Below are 13,602 nucleotides of genomic sequence, written 5' to 3'. Positions count from 1 at the left end.
TGTCATCTTAGCTATCACTTAGAGCAGGGGTCACCAATCATGTGCAATGGAGGGCAGAGAGGCTGCAGGTTTTCATTCCAACCAAGACCTCCACCAGGTGGTTTCACTGATCACCTCACCTTGTATCAGAAAGGAGGAGCTAATCAGTGAAATCACCTGGTGGAGGTCTTGGTTGGAATGAAAACCTGCAGCCTCTCGGCCCTGCATGGCACATGATTGGTGACCCCTGACTTAGAGTAAGGCAGTAGTAATGTGGCTTTGTCATAGTAATTAACTCCCAGAAAATGTATGGATACTTTCATATTAATGTATTTTCTGAATAAAGACCCTGGCATCATAGCTCTGGTCCATTACAACACTGCCAAAATCAGTATCAGTTTTACATGTAGATAAGATAGCTTTCACTTAGTTTTCATAGTCTCACAAAGGGTTGTTTTCATTTCTATTTCATAACAACAACATTTTAACACCTGGTTTTGGACTTAACGTTTTAATTAATAATGATAATCTTTAACCACGCATAATAATATAGGAAACACTTTACTAGAGGTACCTTATGACATATAATAGGTACATTATAGGTGTATATTCACCATCCTTACAAAAAGCAAATAACAAAATTACTTTCACTGTAACACACTGTGACATGAATAATAGCACATTAAAAGACTCATACTTTGAGGTGCTAATAATGACACAGAACCTGATAATGCATTTCAATTCTCTGAATATGCAGACTGTATGCCGATGATAATACACTCTAATTAGGTCACCATGCTCTTGTAATTTTTATAATTTGCTTATGCTGCTGTACCATGCCTTATGATTAAAATTTCAAACAGATTTACTGAATATTTGATTACCTGCCAGCTCTCTAAACAAAGGAATGAATACAGTGCGACATAATACAGAATTCACAGCAAGCATTAATGCATTATTTACATAATGCAGCACTACCTTTAGTGCTTGCTCCTTAAAGAAGGCAAGGGCGTACGCAAAGATATCCAGAGCTTTCACTCTCTTTCCATTGGCTGCGTGGAGATCTGTGTCAATGGACAGATTCTGATTGGGGAAGAGAAAACAGAGAGGTTAAATGCTGAGTTGAATGAAGAAATGCTACAAAAACGGGTTTCAATTTTTCTTTTCATTTTTCCTCACACAACACTGATACTCAACTTCCCATGCAGACCTGTGATGTGTAACTGAAACATGAGAGTCTGGTGATGAAACAATGTGGCAAATATTCTATAAATACTCAGTATATTCTGTGTTTGGTTCAGTCTCCCGATGACTGAACCACACGGTTAGAAATCAGTTCTATCATGACTTCTACCACTACTATCACTACTACAGTCTACAAGCTCCAGTGCTCTGTCTACCAGTCTACCACTACTACCACTGCTACTACTATTAATAATATTAGTAGCAGTAATTAGTAGCAGTAATATTAATTGTAATAATAAACTTTCATTCATACTTGTGTATCTGATCTGATTCAAGCGCAACATTAGCATCAATTCATGTTAAAGGAAAACAGAAAAGATATAATTACATTTTGCCCTGGTTGTTGGTTGCTTAGTATTGTTACAAATCGACAACTCTTATTTTTGGCCGTGATTATCAAAGATCTGGGAGAGAACTATGCATTGGGCTCCGTCCATGTGTCCAACATGCAATTGACTGATCATAAGTCCCACCCCCCAAATGCAAACTAGCCAATCATAGCTTAGTACATGTTTCTCTCAGACATACATCTCTCTCCACAGACAAGAGTTAACTACAGTTAATATTACAGTTGAAGACTATGATAGAGTATAATAAAATAACAAATAAATAATAAATATAATAATATAATAAAAAGCTAATGTTAGCCTATGGACATACAGTAACCCTATTGATTGAGTTTCTGATTAAAATGCTACAGCAGTCACCAGGCGAAGTGCTGATTCTAATCGCCTCCTCCAGATCATGTCCTGGAGGTGAATCGTGTGCAATAAAACATCTTGGGCCAACAGCCGCTGGCAGAGAGACCTCCCACTTGGCAGGATAGAGAGAAACTCTGGAGTTTCTGCTGCAGTATCAGCTCAGGCTCGCTAAGCCACCTTGTTTGCTTCCCACAAGGACAGACAGTCACTGAGCGATGACAGCAAAGTGTGTCTGTCCTTGCGTTTCTTGTGGGCTTGCAAGGTGAGCAATCCTGAATAACAAGTGTGCATTTATATACTTTATGTGTGTGTGTGTCCTCTGTGTGTGTGCCCTTACCGCAGTGGTGTGGAGTTTCATTTTGAATTTCTCCAGGTACAGCCATTGTTTGGACTCGCTGGGGTCCAGGTCATGGTAGAAATCACGTGCTGCATAGCCAAAACTGTGGAACTTTCTATCTGGAGTCAGCAGGATGGTAGTAGGAGTCTTCTGATTGGACACGCCAGGGTCCCCGCCTTCCCAGCGCCTGAACGGTAGGACACATCACGTCAGTTCTCATACACAGACATGTGTGAAAGCTCATAGTACTGATCAGGAGGCACCTGTCAGAACTGCTACATGTAAAGATACATCCACGTCTCTTGTTTTGCATGCGTCATTTTATTGCATGTGAGCTAAATAGCACGGTCCTACATGTACCACTGTTTGAGCAGTGCATTTTTGTGACTTTCCATCAATTAAGCATGCATCTTTGACAAACTATTTGTACAGTCAGCATATTTCATACAGTATGACACACTTGATCCAGTGAACTAATACAGAATGCTTTTGATTTCATTAACATACAGTATTTAAATCCTTGCGTGGAGGAGAAAAGAAGCACATTCCTAACAGAGAAAGCTCTCATATCAAGCTTTTGGGAAATCAGTCAGTAGAAAAATAAAAAAAGACATCTGAACTTTGCCTCGAACCTAATTGAGGTCTGCCACTGTAGTTCTGGACAAATGAAGGCCAGCTATTATTAGCATAGCTCTGTTCCTTGGGACAAAGGCATGATGGGATTATGGAGGTCATCTCACTTGGGGACACCTGACATGAAGCAGAACTAATTTGGGAGGTTCAGGGAAATACTAGATGAAAGAGCCTTTATTTGATCTTAATTATGTTGCAGATGATTGGTTTGATTTGATGATCTCTTCTGTTAGCACAACGTACTGAAAGTTTTACTGGAGGATTTTACTATGCTGTGGCTGTTGTTGTGGTTATTGCCCAGTGTACCCAATGTAGTTGGTAACCACTACAACTATGGTGCCACAAGCACTACAGCAATCAGTTTGTTAAAGGAAGTACAGAAGTTACTGGATCCTTCTGGATGTTGACAACAAGAAAAATACAGTTATAAACAGTAATCTAAGCAAAACTATCATCTGTGTGCACATGTAAAGACTGGAGGGGAAGGGGTGATTCCATAAGGCTGGATCAAGTCTGACAGTTCTTGAATCCCAGTACCGGGCGTCGGGCTCTGTCGACGGTCTTGGTCTCATGGTTTCACACTAACTCTGAACCTCGGTCGGAGCGTGTGTTCCTCAGGTTAGGTTATTTTCCACTGCTGTTTAAATTGTTCATACTTCTATTGTTTATATATTCCTTGTTTATAGTGTTTATATTGCTTGCTGCTATTTATCATCTGTTTATACTGTATATTTCTTCTAAATTTGCACATTGACCTACATCTATGCACATTGTATACACCTATGCACACGGTATTTTGCACATTGTTGTACTTAGATCTCTAGTGTCATCTCTTATTCTTTATTTTTTATTTATTTAATCTTGTAATCTGTGGATACTGCTGAAAACTGGGAATTTCCTTCGGGATGAATAAAGTATCTATCTATCTATCTATCTATCTATCTATCTATCATGTGCATTTTAGAGTTCATTTAAAGTGATGTTAAACTTCCTTTGACTGTATTTGTAAGAATGTTAGCTGGGGGGAAGTCCAGCTCAGTGGCAGGAGGCTAACAGTTAGCATTTGGAGCATCCAGCCAGTATCCAGCACTGAGTAACACTAGCTATGTTTACATGCGCAAAATTTCTCCAATCCGATCTAAACCTTGGTTGATCGGAAATTCCAAATCCACTGTTTACATGTACACTAAATAAAATGATCCGATCATGACGTGCGTATACATGCACCAAGCGTTTGATCAGAATAAATCATTTGGGCATGCGCGGAGTTGTCTAATTTTCTGGAAATAGTAGTAGAAGAAGAAGCTGTACTTCCGCCTGTGTTGTAAAAAATGATCACGTAAAAAAAAAAAAAGTTGAACAACCCCTTTAACAATGATAAAGCAGCTCACTAGCCTGGAAGCTAGTCTTGATTAAAATGGCAGATGACAAACTACTGCTACGTGACTGAGTATGGCCTACCATAACCCCAGAGTGGACCGTGACCAGTCTGCTCCAGCTCACTGAAACATGCACTGAGTAGTGTGGAGTTATCAATAATGAATGTGTTTTTCCTGTGAACTGACCAAGAGAGGTTTAAGAGCAGCATCTGGCTGACAATCTATTCAACACCATGAAAATCACAGCATAAATTCTTTTAAGCATATAATGACACTTCCACATATACGTAGGTGCTTAATTCTGAAGAGGTTTTTTTTTTTTTTTTTGGTTAAACTAGTTAACATTTTCCTAAGAGAATGTTTTTGAGTGTGCTGTCTCTCTGTGGGACAGTTTGAATGATGAGATGAGGAGCTGGCTGCCAGTTCCTGAAAAGCTGTCAGCAACTCAGGTTGGTTTTCAATAGTTGGAGTGTTAGGCCATGCAATCAGATTCCCGGGCCTTTGTGTTCCCCCTGCAACTGTGAGGACAGCTGATGAATAATAATGTCCATGTCTATAGGGAAAAGAATGTCTGATACCCACCACTAATGTAGCAGTCCGCTCCCCTCCCTTATGCTCAAGCATTCCTCACTAGAAACTAAAAACTTTCTCCTTGACACAACACAGGCAACCTCTGCCCATCCTCTCTGAGCGCTTAGCCTTAGCAACCGTTGTTTGGGTAAGGATTTGGGCAGAAGAAGGCTCAGTCCAAACCAAATAATCCTGGGTATCCAGGGCTGTTTTCACTGCAGATCTATGAGCACTAAGTTAAAATATCCTGCTTGATTTTATCTGATGGTCAGAGTTAATGACCCGTACGGGGACTGGGGAGAGGATTCCCCCATCAGCGCCATACTAGGCCTGGCTGTGCGTTAAGTGTTTTCTCTCTCTCTCTCTCTCTCTCTCTCTCTCTCTCTCTCTCTCTCTCTCTCTCTCTCTCTCTCTCCAAAGGCATTCAAGAGATTGATTTCAAGATGAGATATTTACCATTTTAAAATCAAATAAAAACAGCGACCACCTGAAAATATTATTGTGGTGTGGATGTGGGCTCAGTCAGTAAGTGTAGGTATATTTGTTTCCTGAATGCAGGTTACTGTGACACAGTAAACTGCCCTGTTCTTGGCCCTGTCTTTAGCCTGTCACTGTCTTGACATCTAGTCGCTTCTCAGAAACACACACTATAGCAAAGCCTACAGAGAGCGAGAAAGCCAAACCAGGGTTACCGACTGTGATACAGAAAAAAGAGTGCAGTGCAGACTTTTGGCCTTTTGGGGGCAGCGCTGTATGCGTGTCTGTGGCTCGATTATGTCTGCGATCGAACTTCAGATCAGCTTTAAACTTGGCAGGTGTGCTGCTGAGGAGCATCCGCAGTGCACTGACAAGTTTGAGTATTTACTATTCATTAGCTGCAAAAACTGGCTTTATATTGTTATTCTTAATGTGATATTGGCAGACAATGAAAGGCAGAACTCTTGATGCAAGGGCAGTGCAGCGCGCGGACAGTCTACAGCACACACACTGCAGTTTTAAAACGCTCACAAGACACACAAGTAGATTGAATTTAATTCAATTCAATTCAATTTTATTTGTATAGAGTCAAATCATGACAGAAGTTATCTCAAGGTGCTTTACAGAAACCCAGCAGATATTGGCCAAATCCATGGACCAAAATCTCCCCCAGGAGCAGCACAGGGCGACAGGGGTGAGGAAAAAACCCTTTTAACAGAGCCAGAAACCTCAAGCAGAACCCGGCTCTGGGTGGGCGGCCATCTGCCTGGACCGGAAGAGATTTGTGTGCTGTCACCCACACACTATTGGTGGTGCCGCTATGATAGTGAGGTAGTGGTGATTTCCTAACAATACATTTTCCTGTGGCTTGGTCATTGCCAGGCCTGGGCATTCGGGGCTAAAACCCAGAATCCTTTTTTCCCAGGCCTGAACATTCCCAGTGCACAGCCACACAGAGGAGCCAGAGGCAGAAAACTGGCACAAATATGCATAAGCATTCTTTTTTACATCAATTTTTCATCAGCCTAATATAAAGCTGTGTGTAAGCATCATTGTGCGATGATGAGACATAAAAAGTGCGGTTTCACCAATTGGGTGAACCTTCAAGTGATATCTCATAAATGTATCAATGATTACGTATACGTAAACTGATAGTACAAGGTGTGTCACAACTAATAAAATAAAAAGAATATTAATCGCTGAATAAAATGTTGTGTCTGACTTAATGTAAATTAAAAGAATGATAAAAATTAATCACACAACAGTAATTTCTCAATGTTACTTAGCTTGCTAGAATTGCTTATTGTTGCACATCTGCTTTGATCTATGGCCGAGCAAATGTGCAAAAGCAAGACAGTAGTAGTTACCTAGCTAACAAAATCAGTCGACCATATCAGGAAAAATATGAGCAGTTTCCAGTTAACAAAAGCAAACACAAAGAAAATGTTCTTTAATTATGTAGAGAAAGCTGTTTTACATTTGGAGGCGCAATCAGCTTTTTATTGAGCCGGGGACTTCCAATATGGCCACCAAAGGATGTGTTCATTTTGCATTGCAGCCCTTTATTTATTGTGTTAGGCTTTCAATAGTTTTGTTGCCACTATCATTTTGCTTATATTTGTGTGGACAATAAAACGTTCTATTGCCAAAGTGTTGCAACATATATTCCTAAACCAGAAGAAAATCCACCTGGAAGTGACCAGCCACTCGCTGTCATTTAGCCACAGAACTTTCCAGATTTTTAGAGAATTAGTGCTATAGTATCAAGTATCAGCCAAAACTGATCAACGCACCACTCAATGCACTGTCCTTCATACTGTGATTAATAATTCTAACTGCTAATTACAAATAGGAAATAGGCTAAGTTAGAGCAGTAGTTTATGATTCCAGGGGCTCCTCAGAAACATGAGGAATTTCTAATACCACATTTTAATCTCACCACTTTGTCAGTGTCCATGTATGACATCTAAACTATTTAATACAACACAAACCAAACTATCTTTCAATTTCAAGTTCCAGAGAGCAAAATCAATTCAAATGGGGGTCTGTGGCTTTATGAAAGACTACCTGGGGGTCCACAACATTAAAACTTTGAAAATCCATAGTGGTCATTTCTTATGTATATGTTGGTTGCTGACAAACTGTCAAAAACAGCTTCTTCAGAGTTAACAGATCAAAAAAATTAATAATAATTTTAAATAAAATTATAAAAGGTTTGAATAGCGCAGAAGGTTCAGGCTCATGTAACGGTATGACATGCAGCCTGCACAGCCAAGGCTTCTTTCCTAAGTACTAGGTGCCATGACTATGAACTTCAGAAATGGGAGCGTTTCAGCGGTTTCCCCTGCCAAGAGACACTTGTCCTCACACAACAAATGGTTTCCATTGCTTTATTTGGTTGATCTGATTACAAGTGCTTAGCAGACGGATCCCCATAACACATGTACAAGAGCTGCAGCTCTGCTCAGCAATGCCAAGAATTTGGAGAGTCACACATGAGCAGGTCGACTTCAACACCTGTCAGTGGGATGGAGGCTGTTAACCCCTGAGGAGCACTGACCTGAGAGGTCATGAGACTCTCAGGGCTTCAGTCCGGCTCCTTTCTATGTTAACCTATCCAGCAGAGGTTTTTTATCCTGCTCATACTTCTTACACCTGTTACTCCCTGCCTCAGAGTGCCTGAGAGCTTGCTAAAATTTATGTCCCAGATATTACACATGTAGCTGACAATGCCAATTACAATATGTGCAACAATAAAAAAAAAAGTTGAATTTCGGTGTTGCTATCAGCGCAAGTACCGAAATAAGAAGTGTGAGTGTTTTGTGAACACCCATTTCTCATTAAGCTTTCCCACTGAGCAAAACAAAAAAGCTGCCCAAAAAAGTCCAACCTTCCTCTATAGATTCTGCTAAAGCCTCCATTTGTCATGTAGAAGACAGAGGAGCAGGAGGGCAGAAATAGTGTCTAGAAGACGAAAAAGAAATTATGCACCCAAAGCAGACTTTCTTACAGATATTACAGAGAGGTCAATTTGTATAGGATCAGTACCACTACAGGACACCTGTCTTTATATTAAAAGTACATTGTGCAAAATTACCAGTATTCAAGTGTTTCCACTCAGCTGAGAAAAAACAGAATAAGCACATAATTTATCAGCGAGTTGGTCCAACAATGACAACTAACCATGTCAACACAACCATCCAGTTCCATGCTTACTTCATTTTTTGTCAGATGGATTTTAAAGATCCTCACCTCAATCAGCCCTTGAAAATTTTGCATTGTGCACCTTTAACCCTATAAAGCCATTTGTATCATATATGATACACGTTATCAAATAACACATTCCATTTTCAGTTTAATCAATACCTAACCAAAATACTGTTGTATACCTTTGAACACTTCCACTCTTCACCCTGGACCATACCATTGGCACTTCAAGTACTGTCATATATGATACAACAGAAAAACCGTGTGTAATAACATATTTTTTGAAAAATCTTTTCTTTTTTTTTTTTTTTTACATTTTGTTATAGGACTAAATAAAGGGTTCAATTTCAAAAAATTGGAATTTTCTGCCAATTCTTTCATAGTTCAGGCTTTATAGGGTTAAATATGAAAGTTATTACAAGTCAGTGGGCATCCCCAAGTAATGCTGGTTCTATGCAAATACAGCTAAAAACACTGGCTAGAGTGCTCATCTGAGTCAAAAGACCATCAACGCATGGCCCATTACTCTGACCGGTCGAGGGTCATATCCTTATGAGAGTCAATGAGGCAGCTAAGTGGGTGGTCACAAGAAATATGCCCAGTCCCCTTTGTAGTTTACAGACAATAACATGAACTTTGCAGCCACAATGGCTCCCTCAGTCTCTCTGTATACAAAGATAAGATCAGTATAAAACATGACAAAACAACACGGGTAAAAATTTGTGCCAGCTGGTATTGTATTTGAATCATAAAGTTGAATGTCTCATATTTAACTGTTACCTCAGACTATCTTTGGAAAGTCCTGCCCAAAATTCCCAGTATGCAGTGTTTCCCCTGAACTGTATTGTTGTAAGGATGGAAAAGCCTCTGAAACAACAAGCCAACACTGGACGCTGAAAATCTGCCACCCATTTTAATGATCAAAGTGTCGCATTACAATCAGTTCAGGTTAAGATCTTCCTACAGACAACCAGTGCACTAGTGATCAATTCTGCTGTGAGTGCTAGTTTCGTATCCATCATGTCAGAGGAGGACGGCAGTGACTGGACCACATCCAATTTTTAATGAAATGCCGCTATCAGCTTGATATCGGAAAAGTAATACATCATCGCCCCCGCCCCCACCCTCAGTGTGTGCACTGCAGCGCTGGCTCACCTCATGGTGTGAATGCACTCGGGCTCCTTAGTGAAGGCGTAGGCGTAGCCGCTGGACGTGGTGCCAAAGTCAATGGCGACCACGACCACGAAGGATGGTCCTGAAGGTACCTGGTCCGTGTTATTTTGCTATAGAGAGAGACGGGACACAGTTTGTCGGGGTTATTCTGTTACAGGTACACACCCACTCAGAGTTCCACCTCAACCAGCAGCACAAAAAGACAGCATCGACAAGAGCAACAAAGGATCAAGATTAATAATATCAGTAACGCTGGATCATTTGTAACCCTGAGGATAATGTAATGAGACATATACATATAAATGCAACAACATAACTTTTGCAATGTATGCCTAGACACTGCAAATGAACAGAACTGTTTTCTTCAAATTCTATTTATATTGTTACTTATTGCAAACATGTTCATATTGTGAATATGTTTTTCCTGTTATCATACCACATATATTTAATTTCCTTTTTTTCATTTTCAACCTACACATTTTCATGTATTTTTTTATTGTGCCCACACATTCTTATAATACCATAATTTAGTTTCATTTTAAAGAATCTACAAATACCCAGAAGTAAGACTGTTTGTTTGTTTTCCATTTCTGCACATTAGACATGCTTTATAAATTACATTATATAACTGTACTATGTGCTTGCTGGTCAGATGATTTCAGTGATCATTTTAAACAATTTCTTCAATGATCATGACAAAGAACTGTTGTGTTAATCGCTTACTCACAACTGAAATGTTGCATGGAGATTAGAATAATTTATCAAATACAACTAAAATCATGGCACAGTATAAGCAGTACAAAACAATACTGGGCGAGGTCTATTCACAAAACGCTTCCATACAATGGAAAAGATACTTTAACATTTTTCTGTGTGACTGCCGCTAAATAGGAGCACATCATTTTACATGGTGCCCAACACAACTGCTTGCACTCTACAATGTTTTTTACAGGCTTTTGACTTATTTTACTAAGGGTTGAGGAAGGGACTAGTAACTTTCATTCTTGTGGTATACATACAGCCTAGGTACATAGGTATATATTGCTGTGGCACCAGATAGGTGTGATAACAGGAGAATAAATTCTCTAATTTGTTTAGCTGTCTTGCTGTGATTAGCTCCTCACCTGGGTGTGTGAGGGAGACAGTGGAGTGATTCCAGGGTCACCCATGCTCTTGGCAGGAGATGGATTTGCCATGGCATCTGCAAATTAAGAGAGAAAAATACATTAACAGTGCTGTGACACCCCCAGCTTGAACTGCTCTGAACTATAACTTTTGTTGCATTTTTGAAACTCAGTGAACCCCAATTACAAATAAACCGCACCAAGAAGCTTGTCTACTGGACGGAGCTTTGGTAACGTGGTATTCCACCAGGTTAGCTGCAGGGCAAGGGAACCTGAACAAACCTGATTCCTGTAACTTAAGCATGATGAACTGTGTGCACTTCTTCTCTGGTCTTAATGCCAGCTAGGGATCAATGAAGACATAGCTGAATATATCACTCCACACTATAAGTATGCTGCTCATTGGATGTCAACACCCATCTCCATCTACCCATAATACTTTGCCTTTTGGGGTTGTTTCCTGTGATTGGTACTTTTATGTTCTCTCCGCTGATAACTGTCTTGGAAGAGGACCGAGACGATTCTCTGGCATCTTGTAGGGCTGGACATTATTATAGTATTACATTGACATTGTGATATAATAATAAATATCATCTGGGATTTTGATTTGGTGTAAGTGTTGTTTTTTGTGATTTTGAAGGCTGCATTTCAGCAAAGGGATGCAATTTCCTGAACTTATTGGACTCTTGCAGCTGTTCTATTATTTCCCTCCACCTGCTTGGTCATCATATCCACATTCTTAATGACTTTATCAAAAATGCCTTTGTGTAAACATTTTGTGAAAGCAGCAATACTCATCCTTTCAGTATCATCACAATATCAATACTGAGGTATTTGGTCAAAAGTACTGTGATATTTTATTTTGGCTGTATTGCCCAGCCGTACTGTCGAGGTGTGGTTATTTGGTGCCTCTGTAGCTAGAATGGCATTGTTTGCATCTGATTGAGCCAAATTAGCCAAAGGAGTAAACTAGATCAGCTCCAGGCATGCTTGGTGTAAACACACCCTAAAACTAACTGAATATGTCATGAATATGTAAGTGAAGCAACCAAGAACAAGTCGTTATCAAGGATGGTCGGCCTGGTCGTAAAATGTTCTTGGTCTGATCCCTCATTCTGGATAGAGGGTGTTTTCCATTCGGCCTTTCCAGTGCCTTCTATTGAAACTGCAGTGTCCAGCAACGCTGCAAAAGTGCCCTTGAACAAGGCTCTGAACGCCAAAATTACTCCAGAGGTGCTGCCCTGCTGCTGATCCTGCACTCTTACAAATCATAGGCAGTAAATGCCCTAGAAGTGAAAAGATGCCTCCCTTTCAAGTGCGATGTTACAGGCTATCTGACAACTTCTAGTCCATTCAAAAAGGAGAAAATGTCTTTTGCACCTGCCTTTAAAACACACAATGACATTTCAATTGAATCTGAGAATGTGTCTCCCCATTTTCCACCATCATCTTCATTAGTTTGGCTTAATAGCCTTCAAAGTGGTTCTTTTAACGTACACAATAATAATACTGCCTCGACGTATTGTAAGTGTCTGGGGGAATTGTCTCGCAACGGGACATCACGTTATCCGTCCTGTTTTTCCGCTTCGCTCACCCTTTTCTCTCGTCCACCCCTACGGAGTGGATGAGTGGTCTGAAGACCCATAATACACTTTGCCAGGCAATTACGGTGCAGAATTAGAGACCACCTGTGGATAGACTCCATCTAGCCACTATCTATCTAGTCCCTCCCCAGCCCCTGCCCGCTCCCAAAATCACCTTTACAACCTTGAGTTTTTATTTCCAACGTTCACTATGAAAAATCAAATCAAGATTAGGGGAGTAAAATGATTGCTCTTGTGATAAATAATACTTCAACTGCAGTGTTATTTGAAGGTTCACTCAACCATTCTTTTTTATTTTATTGGCTCGGTTTGTTTACCTGCATGTAATAAGAAATTTCATTACTGAGTTTCTAAACAGGCAGTTGCGAATAGTCGATGACAATTGTTAATCTATCTGCAACTTCTAAATTGGATTCTTTTGAAACAACTTGCTGCTCTTCATGGAATACAAAAACAGAGACATCAAGTGAAGTATTAGTAATCAACTGTGAACAAGACTGCAAATAACACCTAGGCTATAGGTCACTTATCAAACAGCCAGGGCAATCTCGTTTGAGTCTGTGTGTAGCCTTGCACTTCTTGAACAATACCAAAAAAGATAGCAGATATACAATAAATGATGTTATATTCAGTTCCAGTGGTATTCCTTTTTTCCGATTTGTATGAAGGTCATTCCTACTGTATTCGTACAGTATGAGAAAAAAAAAAAAAAAAAAAATGTAAGCTTTCAAAATATCACTCCATATCTTCTCCTAGATACCCTTTCTGGTCAATGCAGTGTGATTGGATTTGTTAGATTCAGTCACGCAATCAAACTGTTAAATCTGAGCCCTTCAGTTGATGGGTGTTGGTTTTAAATGAGACTCCCAAACTCCTTCAGCATCTCAGCGTCTGAGCTGGCTTCATTCCCACTTGTTTCAATCAGGAAAACAAGGAAATAAACAAAAACTTTGCTATGGACAGATTGAGTGTCAGAGTGTCATCCACATACCCCACTCAACTTTTCATCTAGTAGAATCCAACATGGGAATATAAACCAGTTACACTGACTGGAAATTATTCGTCTAATTATAAGAAAGTAATATAATTTATTTGTTGGATTACTCAAACATGTTTCAATGGATAATCATTTTTATACACTGTTTAATGTATAGCCATTAATTGTTTACATTT

At 39.8% G+C, this 13,602-nt stretch overlaps 1 protein-coding gene across 1 annotated transcript in view; it reads right to left on the bottom strand.

Annotated features, from left to right (window-relative positions):
* hspa12a (heat shock protein 12A) overlaps positions 1–13,602 on the bottom strand; it is a 64,940-nt gene that overhangs the window by 27,707 nt on the left and 23,631 nt on the right. Inside the window, exons 2-5 of the mRNA XM_030070933.1 lie at positions 10,826–10,902; positions 9,684–9,811; positions 2,263–2,449; positions 958–1,062 (exon numbers count right to left, since the gene is read on the bottom strand). Coding sequence (XP_029926793.1) covers positions 958–1,062; positions 2,263–2,449; positions 9,684–9,811; positions 10,826–10,902 — 497 coding nt within the window. The remainder of the gene's footprint in view (positions 1–957; positions 1,063–2,262; positions 2,450–9,683; positions 9,812–10,825; positions 10,903–13,602) is intronic.

Source organism: Myripristis murdjan, chromosome 15 (genome assembly GCF_902150065.1).
Source record: "Myripristis murdjan chromosome 15, fMyrMur1.1, whole genome shotgun sequence".
Classification (NCBI taxonomy): domain Eukaryota; kingdom Metazoa; phylum Chordata; class Actinopteri; order Holocentriformes; family Holocentridae; genus Myripristis; species Myripristis murdjan.
Note: the sequence above shows the minus strand (reverse complement) of the source record. Positions and strands in the feature narration are given on the sequence as shown.